Source organism: Achroia grisella, unplaced genomic scaffold (assembly GCF_030625045.1).
Source record: "Achroia grisella isolate CSIRO2021 unplaced genomic scaffold, CSIRO_AGI_Agris_v1 utg1062, whole genome shotgun sequence".
In the NCBI taxonomy this organism is placed as follows: domain Eukaryota; kingdom Metazoa; phylum Arthropoda; class Insecta; order Lepidoptera; family Pyralidae; genus Achroia; species Achroia grisella.
This window is the reverse complement of record NW_026712566.1, coordinates 874297-893405: the sequence shown is the minus strand read 5'-3', so window position 1 is coordinate 893405 and position 19109 is coordinate 874297. Positions and strand designations below refer to the sequence as shown.

Below are 19109 nucleotides of genomic sequence, written 5' to 3'. Positions count from 1 at the left end.
TTTGAATAAAAAGTATAACCTTCGTTTATCGCAAATAAATTTGATTTTATTTGAATATTTTTTTAATGTGATGGTGAAATGATGCTTATGTATTGTATTACCTAATATAACGCTACTTAATTAAGGTAATCATTCTTAGATGCCTTCATAGTGTAGTGGTTTAGCGCGCCGTAACTACACCTTATTTCCAATAATCGCGGGTTCGATTCCACGCATGAAATATTTGTTTCCGAAATAAATCTAATTGAGTATTTCTATGTACTAATAACAGAAGCTCTGCTTGGCTTAGGACTACACGGTACTGTGTTAATTGTCCTAGATCAACGATATTATTCAGATCGGTCTAGACGTAAGCTAGAAAAAACGTGTTTCCTTTTTGAGATACGGAACTCTAAAAAAGAAGATATAATCAATGTGCGTTCGCTACAGCACTTGCTTTACCCGAGAAGTATGACGAGTTTGTTACGCGCAGTCATTGGAACAGTTTCTTGACACGAAGTACATTTTTTTTAAAGGATCATAATAGAATAGTGTAGCCTACTGTGCCAACGGTATACGCAGGTCACCAGTGGAGGACGAGATGATATGACAAGCTTGAGGTTAGGTCAGTTAGCCCTTCATGACAATCATCTAGTAATACCTAGAATTAACTATGATTTCCAGGGCGGGAACGTCGATGCCAACTTGGCGAGGTAAATACATCACTATCACATATCATACGAGTCTGTAATAGACCTACATGAATAAAGATATTTTGAATTTGTGTCTGAGCTATGGTGACTCCATTGCTCGATCAGAATCTCTTACAGATTTTCATAATATTTTTGCTAGTAGATAGTCACGATATTTGTGAGTATCATAAGCTATATGCAAAGATTTATATACAAGAGCATGACTGTTTATATTGGTCTGGGTGTTCTATATTATGTACTAGCTACATCCGCGACTTTGTTCGGGTAGAATTTAAATTTCTTTTTCTAATATAAAAGTAGGCTAAGTTACTCCTTCAGTCCAGCCATTTCAGGAATTAGCCAGAACAGACAGATAGACTTTTAAATTAACACGTAACCGCTGCAACTATATGGTAAGAGCTGCTAAACGCCGTTTCATCCATTCTAATATACAAAATTCCTCATCGGCTGATATCTGGAAGTTTCTCAAATCGCTTGGGCTGTGCAATCAGCCTAATGATTATACCTCACAATTTTCATTAAATGACCTGAACAGGCACTTTTCCACCGTTCCCACTTTGAGTGATTCTCTGAAATCCACTACTTTAGCTGAGATAACTTCATGGCCCAGACTATCTGTAGAATTTTTATTTTCACCAGTTACTGACGATGAAGTCTACAAGATAATATCTTCTATAAAGTCTAATTGTATTGGCTCGGACGATGTGAGTAGGATTATGGTTACTCTCTCACTTAAACATTTAGTTCCTATCATTACTCACATCATTAATTTTTCGTTACTTTCTTCCGAGTTTCCTGCAGCATGGCTAAATGCTTTCGTTCTACCACTACCTAAAGTATCATCCCCACAACATCTTAAAGACTTTAGACCTATCTCAATCCTGCCTTTCCTCTCCAAAATACTAGAAGCTGTGGTCCATAGTCAGCTATCTGACTTTGTTTTTAAAAACAATTTAGTAAGCCCTTTCCAGTCTGGATTTCGCCCTGGACACAGCACCACTACGGCTTTACTGAAAATTACTGAGGATGTGAGGGAAGGCATGGAACATTCTAAATTAACAGTTCTCATTTTAATCGACTTCTCCAATGCTTTCAATACCGTTGACCATGATGTCTTACTCGCTATTCTTTCACATCTTGGGCTTTCATCGTCGGTTGTTAAATGGTTTAGCTCCTATCTTCGTGGACGTCAGCAAGTTCGTGCCAATCAGGCATTGTCGGATTGGTGCGATCTTGTTGCTGGTGTACCTCAAGGCGGTATTTTATCTCCATTACTTTTCTCTATCTTTATAGATTTTATTACTAAATGTCTCAAATGCTCTTACCATTTGTATGCGGATGATCTCCAGATCTACTCCCAGGCTGTTGCATCTGAGCTCAATGATATTATCGGCCAATTGAATATTGATCTTGATCATATACTCAATTGGTCCAAAAAAATTGGCGTATCTGTTAATCCCTCCAAATGTCAGGCAATAGTCTTTGGAAGCAGTCAACAACTAAGTAAAATTAACTTCGACACTTTATCCCCTGTTTTATTCAATAAGCAACCAATCGCGTTCAGTTCTCAAGTGAAAAATTTGGGTTTATTGATGGACAATACGCTAAACTGGAACAACTATGTTGGTGACATTAGCCGTAAAATCACTATCTGCGTAGCTTATATAGATTGAAAAACTTTCTCCCTATTAGTACTAAAATTATCCTTGTTCAATCTTTAGTTCTCCCCACTCTTGATTATGCTGATGTGTGTTGTTCTGACATGAACGTAGACCTTCTAAACAAATTGGATCGTCTTCTCAACAACTCTATTCGCTTCATTTTTAATTTGCGCAAATTCGATCATATCTTCTTTTCGTTCACAGCTTAAATGGCTACCTATCCGTTATCGTAGAAATATTCGTATGCTATGTACACTCTATTCTATTTTACATGATCCTAATTCTCCTGATTACATTAAAAATAAATTTCATTTCCATGGGGACAACACCATTCGCTCCATTCGCACGACCAGAAAATGTCTGCTTCATATCCCGGCTCATTTGTCTGGTTTCGTCCACTATTCTTTCGCCGTTCAGGCTATCAAACTTTGGAACGACTTACCCCTCAGAACCGCCACGAGTAGATTTTCTTTAAAACGTAAATTGCGAGAATATTATTCCAATATGTAACCTTTCTGTTATATATATAATGGAATGTATATTATCTTATTTATTGCTCTTTAGTGTGTACATTTTCTAAGTTATAATTTTTCTTTTTTTTTTTCTTTCTTTCGTATCTATTTCCTATCTTTTGTTACGTTTGCTCCCTGTTTTCACTTTTTCATTGTCAGACTATGTTATATGATATGTATATGGTATATTTGATTTATATATTTTATTTTATATTTATTTATAGATTGATATATATTATATATATATGTATTTGTGTATGTATATGCACGTGTTTACATGTATTTACTTTTAGTATATGTATAATTTTTTTTTTTTGACCTATTGTTTTTATTGAATTATATTTGCACCGCCTACAGTTTTTCTCTGCACAGCCTATGGTTGACTGGTAGAAAATGCCTTAAGGCGTTAAGTCCGCCATATGTACTTTTACCTTGGTATTTTGTGCATTAAAGTTATATAAATAAAAATAAATAAATAAATAGACAGACAGACAAAAATTGTAAAAAAGGTTATTTTGGTGTATGCACTCTATTTATATTCATATACACGTAGTTATTTCAATATTACAAACAGACACTCCAATTTTATTTATATGTATTTGCAAAAAGAAATTATTTATAGTAAGTATTCTATCAGTTGTCTAATACTCATAACAAAAGTTCCGCTTAGCTTGACTTGATGGCGCGGAGTGAAGTGTCCAGGGTTATTATTAATTTGTAGTAATAAATATATCATTATCCCGGGCAGTACAGTAAAGTCATTGCGTTGTCGACTGTCGACATTGTGGTGAATGCTATAATTGACCACATTTTGCTTATTTTTCGCAATGAACCAGCCTACTGTCGTACTTTAGATATCGGCGTTTACATCGCCACAGAGTCAGTCAGTAATATAAATTACTACATCGGTGATTTAGCGGTTTAGCGTACCACTTTACCTCCAATGGTCGCAGATTCAGTTCCTCCCACGGTAAAATCGCTTGTATCTATGAAAATGACTGTTATATATGTATACAAAAAAATATTTTTACGTAATTATATCAGTAGTCTAGTATCCATAACAGCTTTGCTTAGCTCAGGACTAGATGTAGCTGTGTGAATTGTCCAAAGTTATTATTATTAAAAGTTAATATGTGTCTATTTATCTAAGTTATCTAGTACTCATAACACAAGCTCTTCTTCGCTCGCGACTAGATTCCGCTGTATGATTTGTCCTGGGGTTATTATTATTATTACAGATAGACCCACACAAACTACTATGTACAAAGTCTACTCTGTAATAGGCATATTAAATAAAGTAATAGGTATGTTTAATTGAAAACATTTCCAGTTTTGTATGAAGGACTTTACTCGTAGAATAGGTATTAATTACTATAATTAGAAGAGTTGTATTGCAAATAAATGCGATAATTATTTTAAAGGGATTCCCTCACACGTATGTTTCCTCTACTGGAAATTCTCTTAACATTCTACATATCTTCCCACATATACCTAAGCAATACCCAAGTTATACCGTTATACTCGTATACCTACTCACAATCCGCTAAATACGTAAATCCCAGATGGATTGACGTACAGGTCACAGCGTGATGTTACATAGCATATAACTTTCCTTGATAAATAGGCAGTAATATATATACGTATATATAACTTAGAAAAATTTTCAAAATCGGTTCGAGAGATTCAGAGATTACATCGTTCAACCGCACAAACTTTACCACTTTATAAATTAATTATAAAGTGGTAAATTAATATAGATATTTGAGATATTATTTTGGGTACCTTTTAATATTTTATTTGTTTCTTTGTCTATTATTTTACATATAGAGAAAAATATATATATTCTTGTTCTATCTGATATTTTTTTATATAAAAAAAGTATTTTTTAATAATAATATTTAAGAACAAATCACCAGTCCCTTCGCTCATATACTTCATTTATTGCTTCTGCCATTTTCCTATTCCATCTGGGAATGGGAAAATATATGGAATGTTTGCATTTACTGAGATATCTACAGTCACAAACAGAATATGCAGTAACATGTAAAATTCCATTAGCAGAATAATTCTATTGGTAGCTACGGTTATCTTCGGTCAACAAGAAACACGATACATGCGCTTCTATATACGTAAAGGTTCTATTCTACTATTTCACGTACCTAGGTACTACAATCAAAATTACCAAACTGGCCTAGTGAGTTAGTTCCCACATTTAGTTATTACATCAAATCTGGGCGAAACCAAGAACTCTGTGTCAATTTTTGACTGTCCTTCCGGCGATGAAAATATGAATAACTAACAAAAGTTATTCGATCTGCGATAAGCAACCCTCTTCCGATTTTGATTCAAATAGATATTTGTGAAAACAGCGAAATGTGAGCATGGTAAATGTTGCGTTCACCACAACGTCGACAGCTGACAATGCCTCTGACTACATTTTATTAGTTTTGCCAAATTATATATTTAATTATGATTGATACTTGATATATTTTACTACGTCGTTAACAATGATACGTTATATATATGAAGCTACAGTGTGCGCATTCCACTAGGGCACGACTAGTGACGTTCCTATTATTACCTACCAGATAGACTCATGTCAACTATCGTAACATACCCTCTCTGGGATATTAGTTAAGACGTCATTTTTATAAAATCTGGGACATTGTTCAACCTCGTTCACAGAAACGACGGCGAAGAGATATATTACCATGTTTATTATGTACATAATGAACGTTTAGTAAGTACGTACCACTGATAATACTCGTCTACAGGTTCAATTTATCAGCTTAACAAACATATAAATGTATACAGCAAACAATGTTATCGAAATATTGTTTACAATAGGTACAACCCTGTTCTAATAGGGGTTTCTTGGAAAGACCTTTCATTTGAAGTTTCTGGGAATTTTGAGGGTTTACTAATACACATCTGTAATCTGAGCATGTAACATAGGGAGGAAAAAAATAGTTATAATGTGGACTAATAACACCATTGCTAGTGTAACATGTCAGGTTAACCTCCACGCGCTCCCTTGGAAACTCATTCCCATTTACCGAAATGGGCTGACCTGACTTCGTGCTCATTTTGTCATGCTCCAGTGGTGACTCGACAGCGTAAACTATCAGAGCAGGCGAGTTCATCATTCCATTAGAATCTAATAATGTTGAGTTTCAGTAAGTCTTAAAATCATTATACTAATACGTGATTTAAAATCTTTGTACCTCTTTTTAAGAAAATTGCGCAGTATGAAATTTTGCACACAAGTAGTTGTGCCACGTGAAACTTATAGCCTATGCGTTATTCTGATGTATAAGTTACATAACTATAGTTTCATCAAAATCCGTTCAGTACTTTTTGTGTGAAAGAGTAACCATCACATAACATCCATCACAAACTGCCACGTTTATATTATTAGTACAGTGGAGAGCAGAATGCTATTTTTTAATTATGCATATAAAATACACTGAATCAATATTTTTTTTACATTACTTTACTTTTACACTACATTACATTAATAATGTTCAAACTTACAAATTGATTATTCCAACTTCCAAAATTATTATTAATTCATTATAGGTTGATATTTGACCACTGGGCGACTACTAGTATTAATAAACCTTAAATTCACGACTGGCACAGGGATTACAATAGAAACTTTTAGAAGAAACAAAAGATAATAAAACATATTTTAATTTAAAAAAAAAATGTATTTATCTTAACTACTTCTTAGTGGTAATTCTTAACAAGAACCTAAACGCCCCCATGAGCGATATTGTTATGGGACATCAATCAAGTTCTCAATGCAAGGAGTAAAGATGCAAACATCCATGGTTGACCCCTGAAACAAGCGACTAGCCCACAAGATAAATAGGGGTTCCATCGCTGTAGCCCATAAGGCTGGGTCGATCCACCACACCATGGAACCACAACTAGTGGTTACCCATAAACTGAGCATTGTTTCAACACCATGAAACTACCAATGTTCAACGAACACAATCAAATCCCCATATCGCTCAATCCCCAAAAACTAATATGTACAAATAAATCACGCATTACGCGAGCACGAAAAAAAATTTTTTTAGTTTTTTTTTCTTTTTTTTAAGTCTTGAGGTGAAAATATTTTTTCTTTTCTAAATTTAATTTACAAATCATGTAATTAACAATATTAGTGACACTATCGATTCAAAACAATAATCGTAGTTATACATTACAAAAAATTATTAACATCTAAAATTTATTACATTGTTGACGCAAAAAAAAAAGTATAAAATATTTTTGACTGTCGCTATTTTATCTATTATTGTATTCTGTTCAAGTAACATTTATAAAATAAATAAATAGATTAAATGCCAAATTAAGTATGGATGTATACTAAACAATTTTTTATATATTGCATATATCAAACATACTTACTGAGCATGAAGTTAATTGAAGTAATAAGCAAAATACACCGAATTAAAATTAAAAATCACCAAATATATTTTTATTTTAATAATGCTCAGGAAAAATGTTTAATTTATGCATTTTTTTATGTAAAAAGAAATAATTCTTAACATTACTATTGGAAAATCGAACAAGATCCACAATCTGTGTTAATATTACAAATAAATTGCAATTCACTACATAGAAATATGTAAAGTCTGTATTTTAATAGGTCTTCAATGCAGCCAAGTATCTTCATTACGAATATTAAAACACTTATAATTTTCGTACAAAATAAACATTTGTTAATTTGTGTACTGTTTACTTCATATGAACCAGTCTTGTCGTCAATGTTTTTTTTCTCAGGTTACTCTTGAGTATACCAGAATTTAAACATTACTTTGAAGTAATTCCATAACAAATCTCTGTCACATTTATTACGCTTCAATTGCATAAAATAACAATAAGAATTCTTCTTCATTGTTAATTTTTCTTTCTTAGTTAACAGCTTCTATCTTCAATGCAACTCAATCAATATAATTATGCTAATAAAGTCAATATCTCCTTCTCTATAGTAGCAATATATTTTATTAGTTATCAATTCTAACAAAAATAGTATCTCTTCTTATTCACTATACAGCGGCACAGCCTAATTCCCGTATGACGTCACGTTATCTCATTTCACGAACGCCTCAGGCGGTATTTTGCCTTCAGTTTGAAGTTGATTGAATATAAATAACGCCCTCTGGAAATCCCAGCCTGTTTCTTGCAAACAACTGTAAGGAAAACATATATTATGATTTCGATCCAATATTGAGATTATTAATACAGTTGTTACCAGTTTATACGACCTCCTTATCGATTACGGTTCCGATATATTTTTCGGTGTGAAATACAAATTGAGATAATTGTATAGAAATGTCTATATAAAATATTAAAGAAATTATAATTTTCATCTGCATTTGTTGTTGTTTGTTGGGTTGAGTTGAGATAGGCCAAATAAATAATATGCACACATTATTTATTTGGCCTATCTCAATCCAAAAGAACTCAACCACAGCAGACTTTACAAGTAAAATTTTTTACCTACTGGTCTTGACGGTGGTTCTTCTGTATTTTGAGAATATTGTAACCTAGATTTACTCCTATAAGGCAGTGAGTTAAGATCTGGTTGACACAAAAAAAACTAACTTGTGTCAAGATGGTAAGTAAACTCACCAGTTGCCATCTTGTATTCAAATATACTCAGCGAAATTGAGCCTATAAAGAGTTGCATTTACCACAACCAATATCAACAGTTGATAATTACTCTGATATCATTGTATATTTATGTTTTTTTTAGTAGTTATATATATTTTAGTCATAAAACTGCAATACGAAGATCATGTAATCATGTGATGGGCCAAAAGGGAGGCCTAAGATGTCATGCCTCTTATGCTGTAATGTTACTGCTAGTCCCAGAGCCATAGCCAAATTTTGTCAAACATTATCTTATCATCAATAGGTTGTCCAGTGCTCACTAGATGGCATTATACAAAATTTAGATCAATAAAAGCAAATAAATTAATAGCACCATCTAATTTCTCTACAACGCCATCTAGTGACAACGGGACAAACTAAATTATATGTTAAATGTAATTTTTCTTTGTAATATTTCAATGTTGTACTAACTTCATACTCCAGAACTCGTTCATGCCGGTCTGCTGGCCTAGCATATTGAGCATCATCTTCCTCGTATCATCTGAAGCTGCTGGAGCCGCGGCCACAGCTGCAGGGGCTGCAGCTGGCGTAGGCACAGATGCCGGTAACGATTCTCCTGTTGCGAACGCTTTATCTTCCTAGAAATTGTATTAAGCAACAGGTGAACACAAAGATATATTATAACATAGACAAACTAGTTTGTAGCACTCCTGATAGAGGATGCAACTAAGAAAGTGATGAGAGGATGGAAATGACTGACACAAAATGAAATGACTGAAGATGCTGGCATAAGTGGTCATAAATATTGGACATATTTATGATCATTTGTCATAGAAGAAAGTAGAAGTCCAACCTAATGAATTAATAATAATAATATCTTTATTTTTTTAATTACATTCATTAACCCAATTTGGATAAAAGGTAGCGAGTTATACGACGTAAAACGTTCGTTATTTTTTCGTGGATATGCCGCTAGGGACTAAGAGATCTGACTTCATGATTATTCTTACCATTTAGTACAGGAGCCCCACCAGCGTATATCGTTAGTGCAAGCAAGTATACCAATTAAACAACACTTATTTTAAAAAATCAAGTATCGATCCATTTTTTTACATTATGCTTGTTTATTTAGTATGCAATTTTAATTACCTGTTCTTTAGTGGTATTTGTCACATAAAGGAGATCGTTTACAACACAGAATCCACCCGTGGGGTTGGGTACGATTACGAACGTACGATGAAAAGATCGCGTAGGGTTGCCAGTTGTGTTTGTTTCTTTATACACGCCGTTCATTGTTAACACTATCATTGTTGGCTATGAAAAAAAAACTCTTTTATAGTATAATATATTTAAGCTGAAATAACAAAGAGGGCAAAATTAAAAGAACAAATTACATTAAACTATATATATACCATATGTATATTTCGGTTGAAAACTGTTTATAAACTATATTACTGTAAAATTTCATCAAAAACTGTTCAGTAGTTTTTGCATGAAATAGTAACAAACATCCATTCTTTGCAGTTACTGTCTATCTCTGTGTCACATATATCAATCGCTAACCAACTATGTAGTAAAATGGTCTTTTACCAACAAACCATCAGCCTATTTAAAAACAAAATGAGATTCTAGAATATTCACCACTTGTGCAGGACTGTTAGCAACAAATATCTTGACATAAGAATGCCGAATATTAATTGAGAAATAGAATAAAAGTTACTTACAGTAAAAACAATTAAATCCACAGCAAATCCCATCAGATCATGTTTAGTCTTTGGTAAATCGGAGAGGAAAGAGACAACTTGTAGGCGGCCTGTTTTGAGGTGTCGTCTCCTGGACTCTCGCTCTGTTATCCGTATTAGATTTCGACTGTTTGATATATACGCGTTCAACCTAAAATAAACAATCACCATCATTATCGTTACACAGTATAAAACAAAGTCGCTGTCGCTGTCTGTCCCTATGTATGATTAAATCTTTAAAACTACGCAACGGATATTGAAGCGGTTTTTAATATATAGAGTGATTCTAGAGGAAGGTATAGTCTAGGGAATATATAATTCATCTACACCCGTGCGAAGCCGTAGCGAGTAGCTAGTTATTGAATATAAATAAAGTATATTTTCGTCCTTCAAAATAAATATATAAAATACTCTTCAGTAGGTAATTAATTAAGCAATGCATAAAATCTTTTTAGATTTTTTATACACTTTTGACGACAAATTTCCGAATAACAAGGAGCAATAATATGGCCCCCAAATCCCAAAGCACCATTCTCTCTCGAAGAATCTACATCCAGGAGTACATAGATGACCTATATCTATGATGGCATGATGGAGATACAACGCTCTAAATATTATTACGGCTAAATATGAAGATACAACAAAATTTAATAGGTACAGAAGAATCTCCTAAAGAAGGTGATCCCTGAGGTCATAGTTAACCCTATACTGATATGTGCAAATTTCTTTACAATTATATTTTTATTAAGATATTTTCATATAAAGTCCACTACTGACTAATTCGTAATGGATATGTGAAAACCAGTACTGAATGGTAAAAGACTCTTTTCTGTAAAGCAAGTTAAAAAAATCTCTTATAGCTTCGAATTTTTCAATACCAAGAATATTCAAACACTACACTAATTATTTTAATAAATACCAGCTACTCACCTAGTTGACTGCGAGTTCCTGCCGTCATTACTCAAGTAATTTGCGGCCATGGACATAGAAGCATGTTCATGATATGCTTCTAACAGCGGTTGTCGCGATTCTGAGTCGTATATCGCAAAGAACTGAGTTAAAAATTCTCTGACAAGGTCCTGGCCAGCTGGGTCCACTAGGAATGATTGTTGGTGTGACGGTAGTGCGACATCTTCTGACACATCGAAGCCGATTGCAGGGGGCAGGTCCACTCCATCCTAATTGTTGTCATTGGAAATATATAACAGCTTAGTTCAACATATTATACATACTAGTTCATATATATAAGCCTGAACAATTCCACAACACAGTGCTATCTAGTTCCAAGCTGATCAAACCTGCGACCATCGGAATTAAACCGGTGTGCTAAACCGCTAGACCACTGTGCTCGACAAGTTCATATATTACCATAGAGTTCAGTCGAACACTATAAAACAATATAAACAAAGAAAAAGAATAAGATCTGTTACACAGATTAGATTATGAGTATATGGGCGGCGGTTACCACTTACCATCAGGTGGGGCGTAAGCTTATTTGCCATTATTTTTGCATTACATAAAAAAAAAGAACAGTAATAATAAAAAATAATCAGTGTTACGATTTGCATTCGATTAAAATGGAGACTATAAGAAAACTTACCAGTCTTGTCAGCTTAGGAAACTTCTTCCGGACATCGCTGGAGACAAAACAATTGGACAACAAATGTCAAAGACAATAAACTCTGAAACTTACAAATGCATGTTAGTCTCAGATAAATAATTAATATATAAATAAGCTATAAATCATATATAAAAACATTTAACAAAAAATTATTGTAATATAGTATTTGACGTTCACAGAATATGCAAAAATATATATGTGCCAAATTACATTTCAAATTATAGAACATAAGTTCAATATTATAGAACATAAATAGAGGAGTGACTTATTTCAATCTGATGTAGATTTTGATCGTCACACTGTAACTATTTTCATACCTGTTTTCCCATGTTTAATTCTTAACGTAACCTAATATTTGTGTAAACAGTTCTAACTATAATTTACGACAAATAAATCGTCGTTATATCAGACCTGTCAGGTAAAGGAAATAGTTACAGAGCAACATCCCGACAAATGTAGAATTGGGAACAAAGGCAAATAGAAGTAGACGACGCAAATATCTCCATCTACACAAAAACTAAATATACCATATTTTTTATTTTTATTTATAATAATACTGCTATATACGGCATAATATGGTTTTCTTCCAATCGCATAAATTAAAATAAAAAACAATTCAGATTGCTCTTTTTTCTAATTTAAGCTGTGTGTAAGCAGGCTTGGGAAAAGTTTTGACCCGCCATGTAGAAATATTTGCGTCATCTAATAAAATCCAGTCTTTGGTCACTTCAACTCTACTTTCGTAAATGGTTTACATTTTAAATTATTTTTTCATTTAACGTGAAGCTAAATGTAACGCCTATATTATATGGGACGTAGAAATAAAATTATATGAGTGCAATAAAAAATAAACCTTAGTGTTATACGGGCAGAATTCCGTTTTAAGTTTTGAAGAGCTCATCACGGTTAGACGGCAATCGTCTGATAAATTATATACTTTACCCGTTTAACAGTAAGTACATTTTATATTGCACTTTACTCATTAGTTGGTTAGATTATTATAAAGTATAATTAATAAATATTTCGATACATTCAAATACTATATTATCAATAATTAGGTTTTTATATATATTTTGATTAATAAAATGTTGTTTAATATATCTGTGATGACTAAATATAAATACTTAATTTGATAATTCACTTTCATGTGACTAATATTCGTGATCCCATGTATGAAACAAAGCAATGTTGAATGTTGTACACAAAATGTAATTGTATAAAAGCTTATAAATTGTATAAAATATACGATATAAATTGTATAAAGTATACGAGTTATATAAGAGATGACATTAAAATAAATTAGCGTCATCTTTTATTGCTCCATTCACGGAATCACGATTAAAAGTGAAACTGATAAATAAAGGGTATGATAAAAGTTATGCTTATCTCTCCTTATCTCTTGCGAGACCACAGAATATTAAACAACATTCATTAGTATCTCATAATTTGTTAAATATATTCATACATTCTTTCACATAACATTTACTAAAAGAAAGTAAAACAGATATAGTCAACTAAATCTTATAATGTAATATACATAACTATAGCGTATATTACTTAGTGTAGATAAAGCAAGCTAACTCCTGTACATTGATATAAATTTTGGTAATATAAATACGAAATAAAAGTAAAATAATGTGGTCTTTCACTTCACATAATAATGAAATATATATGTATATATTTGTATAGAAATCATTCAATGGTTGGAAAGCAATTTATGTATGTAGTTAAATTAACATTTAAAATTAACTCAAAATACAATATTTCAAAATAATTAACCAATTATAAATTGGAGTTAAAATAAAATTGAATAATCCATTAGGGGCATCCATAAATGAAGTCACTCTAATTTCATAATAACCCTTAAAACTGTATACAATACAAAACTATGACAATTTTCTACAATAATTAAGTAAAAGTGATGAAATTTTATACAAAAGTTAAGGGAACTAATATCAACGTTTAAACTATTCAGATTTCCTTTAAACAAGTTATAATTACATGTAACTGAAAAACTGTATTGTCACTAAAAATAAATGATATATGTATAGCTGATTCTTATAAACAATCCAAGACAATGGAAAAATTAAAAAAAAACGTGCAAGTCTTTGAATTTATAATGAATTTTCAGAAAAGGAAAAGAAAACCTTTTTATTTACTGTATTTATTGTAAGGGAAGTACAACGGAACGTAAATATTTGTGCGCTTGGTTAAAAGGAGATGTGAGGTCTCTAAATAGAGATAGAACGCATACTGAAGTATATCTCCATCGTAATTTTATGCATGAACATACTCCTCTTAACACGTGACGTAAATTTATGGATGAACCATTATTTGAACACTTAATCAATTTTATTCTCAATGGTCTTCATGGAAATATATATACAACTATATAATAATGTCATTTTACTAATCCTATGTAGTCAATGTAGCAATAAATATATTTAAGATTTTACAGGACATGCCATGACCAACAACTCTGATTGTATGTCCTTTATATCAAATACCGTCCTCATTCTGTACAGGGCTACTGAAAATCTTAGTTGATTTAACCTCACAGCGCCCATCAGATGAATAGACGCAGTGGCTGTAAATAGTATACACAAAAAAAAAACAATGTCAAACTGTTTGATTCTATTCAAATAGATATTTAACATTAGATGTTATACAAAGCTCAATTAGATAATAAAATGCAAAAGAAATGATTCAATTATTAATTGGTGTAGGTTCTTTCATTAAATTACCTACAAATGTTACTATAATTTCTAGCAAACACCAGAATCGTCTCTCCATATAAATCTCCTCTTTGAAATACATGATACATCAGGTAAGAGAACCTGTCAATAGTACATAGGTAAATGGTAAACAATTTTATTCCTGAATATGCACTATCGTGTTTGCAAAAAAGGACAAATAGATTCTGTATGTGTTTGTCACCTAACTCCTAAACAACTGGACAGATTTGGATGAAATTTTATTATTCATATATGAATGGGATGGGATGGTTTCAAAACACTATTGTACCCAGTAGATGGCATACCTTTTCAGGGCAGCACCACATCTGCAAGTGCAAAGTGTGAAGTGAGATAGCAGATGCCCTGTTTTTTCTTATGCATAAGCCATTATGTCAGACAGCAGTTGTTGTTTCTTCTTATGCTTTATGCATATGCCTACGTCGAAATATCACCATCAGCCACACTAAATACTTAGTTTTATCCCAAAAGTGCGACCAGTTCCAAGCCATGAGGTGTCAACCTCAAACCATGTAAATATTACCTGACATATATTTCGTGATCATTAAACTTGTTCACCAATGGATTTCCTGTAAGAAACAACTCAACCAGTGGCAGCGACTTCAGTGCATCCAATGATCCAACATAAGGTATCTGGAATAAAAAAAAATAAGATTAGACTATTCAATATTATATAGAAGATGTAGCAGTTTAGCACACCTAGTGGTGTGCTAAACTGCTACATCTTACTTACATCACTATGATTATTTGTATCGATCTAGGTGTTTTCTATGTATATTATACAGTATATACAAAATATGTATTTATGTAAGTTGTACTAAAGTTGTTTAGAACCCATAACACAAGCCCTTGTTACCTTGGGATAAATGGCGCTGTGTTAATTGTCCAGGGTTATGTATTTTTTTATTATACCTATCATCCTCAATTAGGTCTATTATAAAGAAGACTTAGCTTCTGTCTTTCTTGCTTTCCTTACTGTTCATGCTCACAGGTATAATTAGTTTAAACAGATGTAATGAGTTCATGTGGCCAATACTAATGCTTATTCTTACCCTGTTATCTGCCAAGTAGAGAATTTTCAAATTTTTCAATTTTGTTGATAATATCTTCAAGTGTTCCATCCCATGTAATTTGTTGTCATTCAGGTTTAAGGCTTCCAAGTCAGGAATGTTGTCCGCAATTATGTCAATGACTGCCAACATTATCATCGGACGGAATAATGCACAAAATATGTCAGCTAAATCTGTAAATTAAAATAAAATATAACAATCAAATCATATTAACACATGACCTGCTCAAAACTGAAATGGCAAATCCAGATAGTGGTGACATCATAACAATCATCACCATGTTACTTAAACACTGGTATTTAAATATTGTATACATACATCCCACCTGATAGTAAATGGTTATCATAGCTTATGGACGCCTGAAATACCAGAGGTGTTACATGCACATTGCCGAACCTTAAAAACCTTAACATAACCTTTTTGAAAATACCCATGCGTTAATCTGGTGAGAAAACCTCGGCAGGTAGCATGTTCCACAATCTAGGTGTAAACGAGAGGAAGCTTCTCTGAAACCGCACTGTCCGAGACCATTAAGTAAATGCTAACCATTGCCTATTGCTAGACACTGCATACTTCACATAGTATCATGCAACCTTACCAGTTACCTTAGTATAAATTGGTAATAGTGTTACTACAGAAAGTAAGAGTACTTGTTGAGATTATTATATTATTAAGTATATAATACATATTTTATATACAGAAAACTCCCAGACTGATACAAACAATCATACTCAGGAATACAAATGTTTGTGCCATGTGAGGACTAAAACCCGCAACCATCAAAAGTAAGGTGGTACTCTAAACCGCAAGACCAAGCCGTCAATCAAATCTATATAATACTATAACAAAAATTTACCTGGGTCTGTGTGGAATTTTGTTAGATCCAAGGCTTTAGTCGCTGCATTGTATCTTTTAACCATAGCTTGTTTCATCTTCTCTTTCATTTCAGCGTCAACAGTGACAGATGGTGCTGAATTACGCACAATAACAACCAATCTAAATCCATCCGACATGACAATCTTTCGGTCAGCCTCAAACAGTTTCTCAGCAATTTTGACATCATCAACATAAAACATTGCAGCATTGCCATTGATCTTGTAATAATGAGGTATAAACACTTCTGGAGATATATAACTCATAAGTGATTTAAGAATAACATCTTTCTCATGTTTAGCACCATATGGTATTATAATCTGATACCACGGTAATAATCCAGCTATAAATTTCTTCCTTGGTATGCCATGACCTCTTGGGACCGGTGAGTTGAGACGACCACCGCGACCTCTAAATGTTCCCTTGCGAGGTTGCTGCATCTGACCAGATGCACCCATGTCGATGTCATCATCAAGCAGAAGCTTGGGATCTTTCCAATTACGGAATTTGTTTTTACCCTTGTTCGGCCCTGTTTTAAAGCTTACGCGTCGCGTGTTATTTGAATGAGTTCTATCATCGTGCTCTAAAATTAATACAATTAAATGTGAAAGCAACGTGGTAATTAATTCTATGGAACATTTTAAAAATATTTGTAATATAATACAAAAGAAGAATATGCATTGATTATATGTAAGCACGAATGTTACATTCCATTTTATATTGAAATAAAAATATTCGAAAATAATTAATGGCCTCACCAAAATGATCATGATCCCAATTTCTAGGTCTTCCTCCTCCGCGTTTTGGCATTTTACCTTTAACAACAAAAAATTAAACACAATTTAAACTTTCATGGGATACAAAATGTACAAAGATAGAAAATAAAGACAATAGTACAAATTACGTATGAGGAAAACAACAAAACCTACAAATCAGTCTCAGCCACGCGCTTTATTTTTTAGATAGATAAATTTTAAGAAGCAATTTCTTCGTCGACTTAGGTGCTGAGTAAAAAAATAACAAATTATGAAAGTTCAGGTATTACTTTCGTCTCGTAATCACAACCACAAATACAAAATATTAACAACTTATTCTCAAAATTATGAGAAAATTTATGACAAAATATTACGAGTCAATGATTCATACTTTGACTGAATTCCATTACCATTCAATCTTTCATTCATTCAAGGGATGCCAACTTCTCTACAAATATACCCCAAAATTATAATCGAATACACCTAAACATTTTCGATTGTTATTTATTTTCCCTTTTAATTAAGGTAATTAAACTGATAATTAATTCTAAGTACAATACATTAGAATTTATTATCACTATTATTAAACTACGCTGTCAATAACCGTTAATAAATGTTTTAAGGTCCAACTTTGCGTTTCATTTGAGCTTCCGGATTTTTGTAATTTTACACAGAGCAAATATGGTACATTAATGGTTATTATTAATATCTTACAAATTTAAATAAAAATATGTATGTTAGGGATTTCTTTACGTCAATCTAATTGTGTGATTCCTGAAATATTATTCACTTATGTCTTTAAAAAACGATACAGGTTTCTAAAATGCTTAAATTAGTGATCCATTCGGGAATTTATATCTGTTTATGAACCAAAGTCCAGACGAACTAGAAAATCAGGAAAGAAAGAAGGAATAACTGTTCAGTGTGATTAAATTCAAACAACGCGCAACGTATATTGTAACAAAAAGAATAAGAAATGAAAAATCAATGGATATAATTTTTAACAGAACACTACAAACGGGACGAAGAGAATACTTATAGAAATAGCATCAATATATACCATCCATGTATCGGAATATAATTTATGTTAAAATAATTAGAAGTACATGCAAAATATTCTAAAAGCTGGCAATACTTGCTAACTTCTCGGAAGCGAATCGACATTTAAAGTGTTGATACTGACACTAAATATTTCTACCAATTTCTACCACGAAAGTGATGCCCATATAACTTACTCATTCATTATATTAAATATAAAATTCATTTTAGAAATTTTAGCATGAACAGATACTTAATAACATATTTAAACATTTTAGTTTATTATGCTGTATATTATTGTATACAACCACAATGTAGGTAGTATAAAATTAATAACTTAATTAAGTTATTATGTTTATACTACATTGTGGTGGTGTAAACAATTAAGACAATATTTTTGTAACACACTGCGTGAGTACACACTGTGACTATGCTGTACATAATTTTATAGATAATCATACATTATTCTACTTTTACCATTTGTAGTATATTTACCATATACTGGTAACGCTTAACATCATCATAATTATGTTGCATACCTACTGTTGTTAAAGTTAGTAAAACAGTTGCTAAAACCTACATTGTAATGATTGTTTTTTTAGTACACACAATAAAATATCAAAATACAGCGTTATTCTAATTATCATTCATCACTTATTTCTGTCCAATTAATTCAATGAATTGTTATATTATGTCACATAACATTTATTATTAGCCAAGAAATACCTAATCTTTACTTTTTTGTGTATTTGTGTTTGTATAAAAGT

At 32.3% G+C, this 19109-nt stretch overlaps 1 protein-coding gene across 2 annotated transcripts; it reads right to left on the bottom strand.

Moving 5' to 3' along the window:
• Positions 1–6566: 6566 nt before the first annotated feature.
• On the bottom strand, positions 6567–17705 carry LOC131855385 (nuclear RNA export factor 1). Of its 2 annotated transcripts, none has more exons than XM_059206662.1 (11): positions 17479–17705; positions 17308–17364; positions 16533–17132; positions 15659–15849; positions 15130–15239; positions 11833–11869; positions 11163–11410; positions 10215–10383; positions 9640–9804; positions 8962–9128; positions 6567–8066 (listed from the first exon to the last, which is right to left on the bottom strand). In XM_059206662.1, exons 2-11 carry the CDS (start codon positions 17357–17359, stop codon positions 7967–7969), a joined length of 1839 nt encoding a protein of 612 aa, XP_059062645.1. In that variant the 5' UTR covers positions 17360–17364; positions 17479–17705; the 3' UTR covers positions 6567–7966. The 2 variants fall into 2 exon arrangements, with proteins under 2 accessions (XP_059062645.1, XP_059062653.1); XM_059206670.1 differs by having other exon boundaries at positions 17595–17705.
• Positions 17706–19109: the final 1404 nt, after the last annotated feature.

Coding starts and splice junctions, on each gene's coding strand:
- LOC131855385 (XM_059206662.1), bottom strand. CDS start 17,359: ATGCCAAAACGCGGAGGAGGAAGACCTAGAAATTGGGATCATGATCAT. Junction 11,411..11,832: donor TTCCTAAGCTGACAAGACTG/GTAAGTTTTCTT, acceptor GACAACAATTAG/GATGGAGTGGACCTGCCCCC. Junction 9,805..10,214: donor TGGATTTAATTGTTTTTACT/GTAAGTAACTTT, acceptor TTTTTTTCATAG/CCAACAATGATAGTGTTAAC.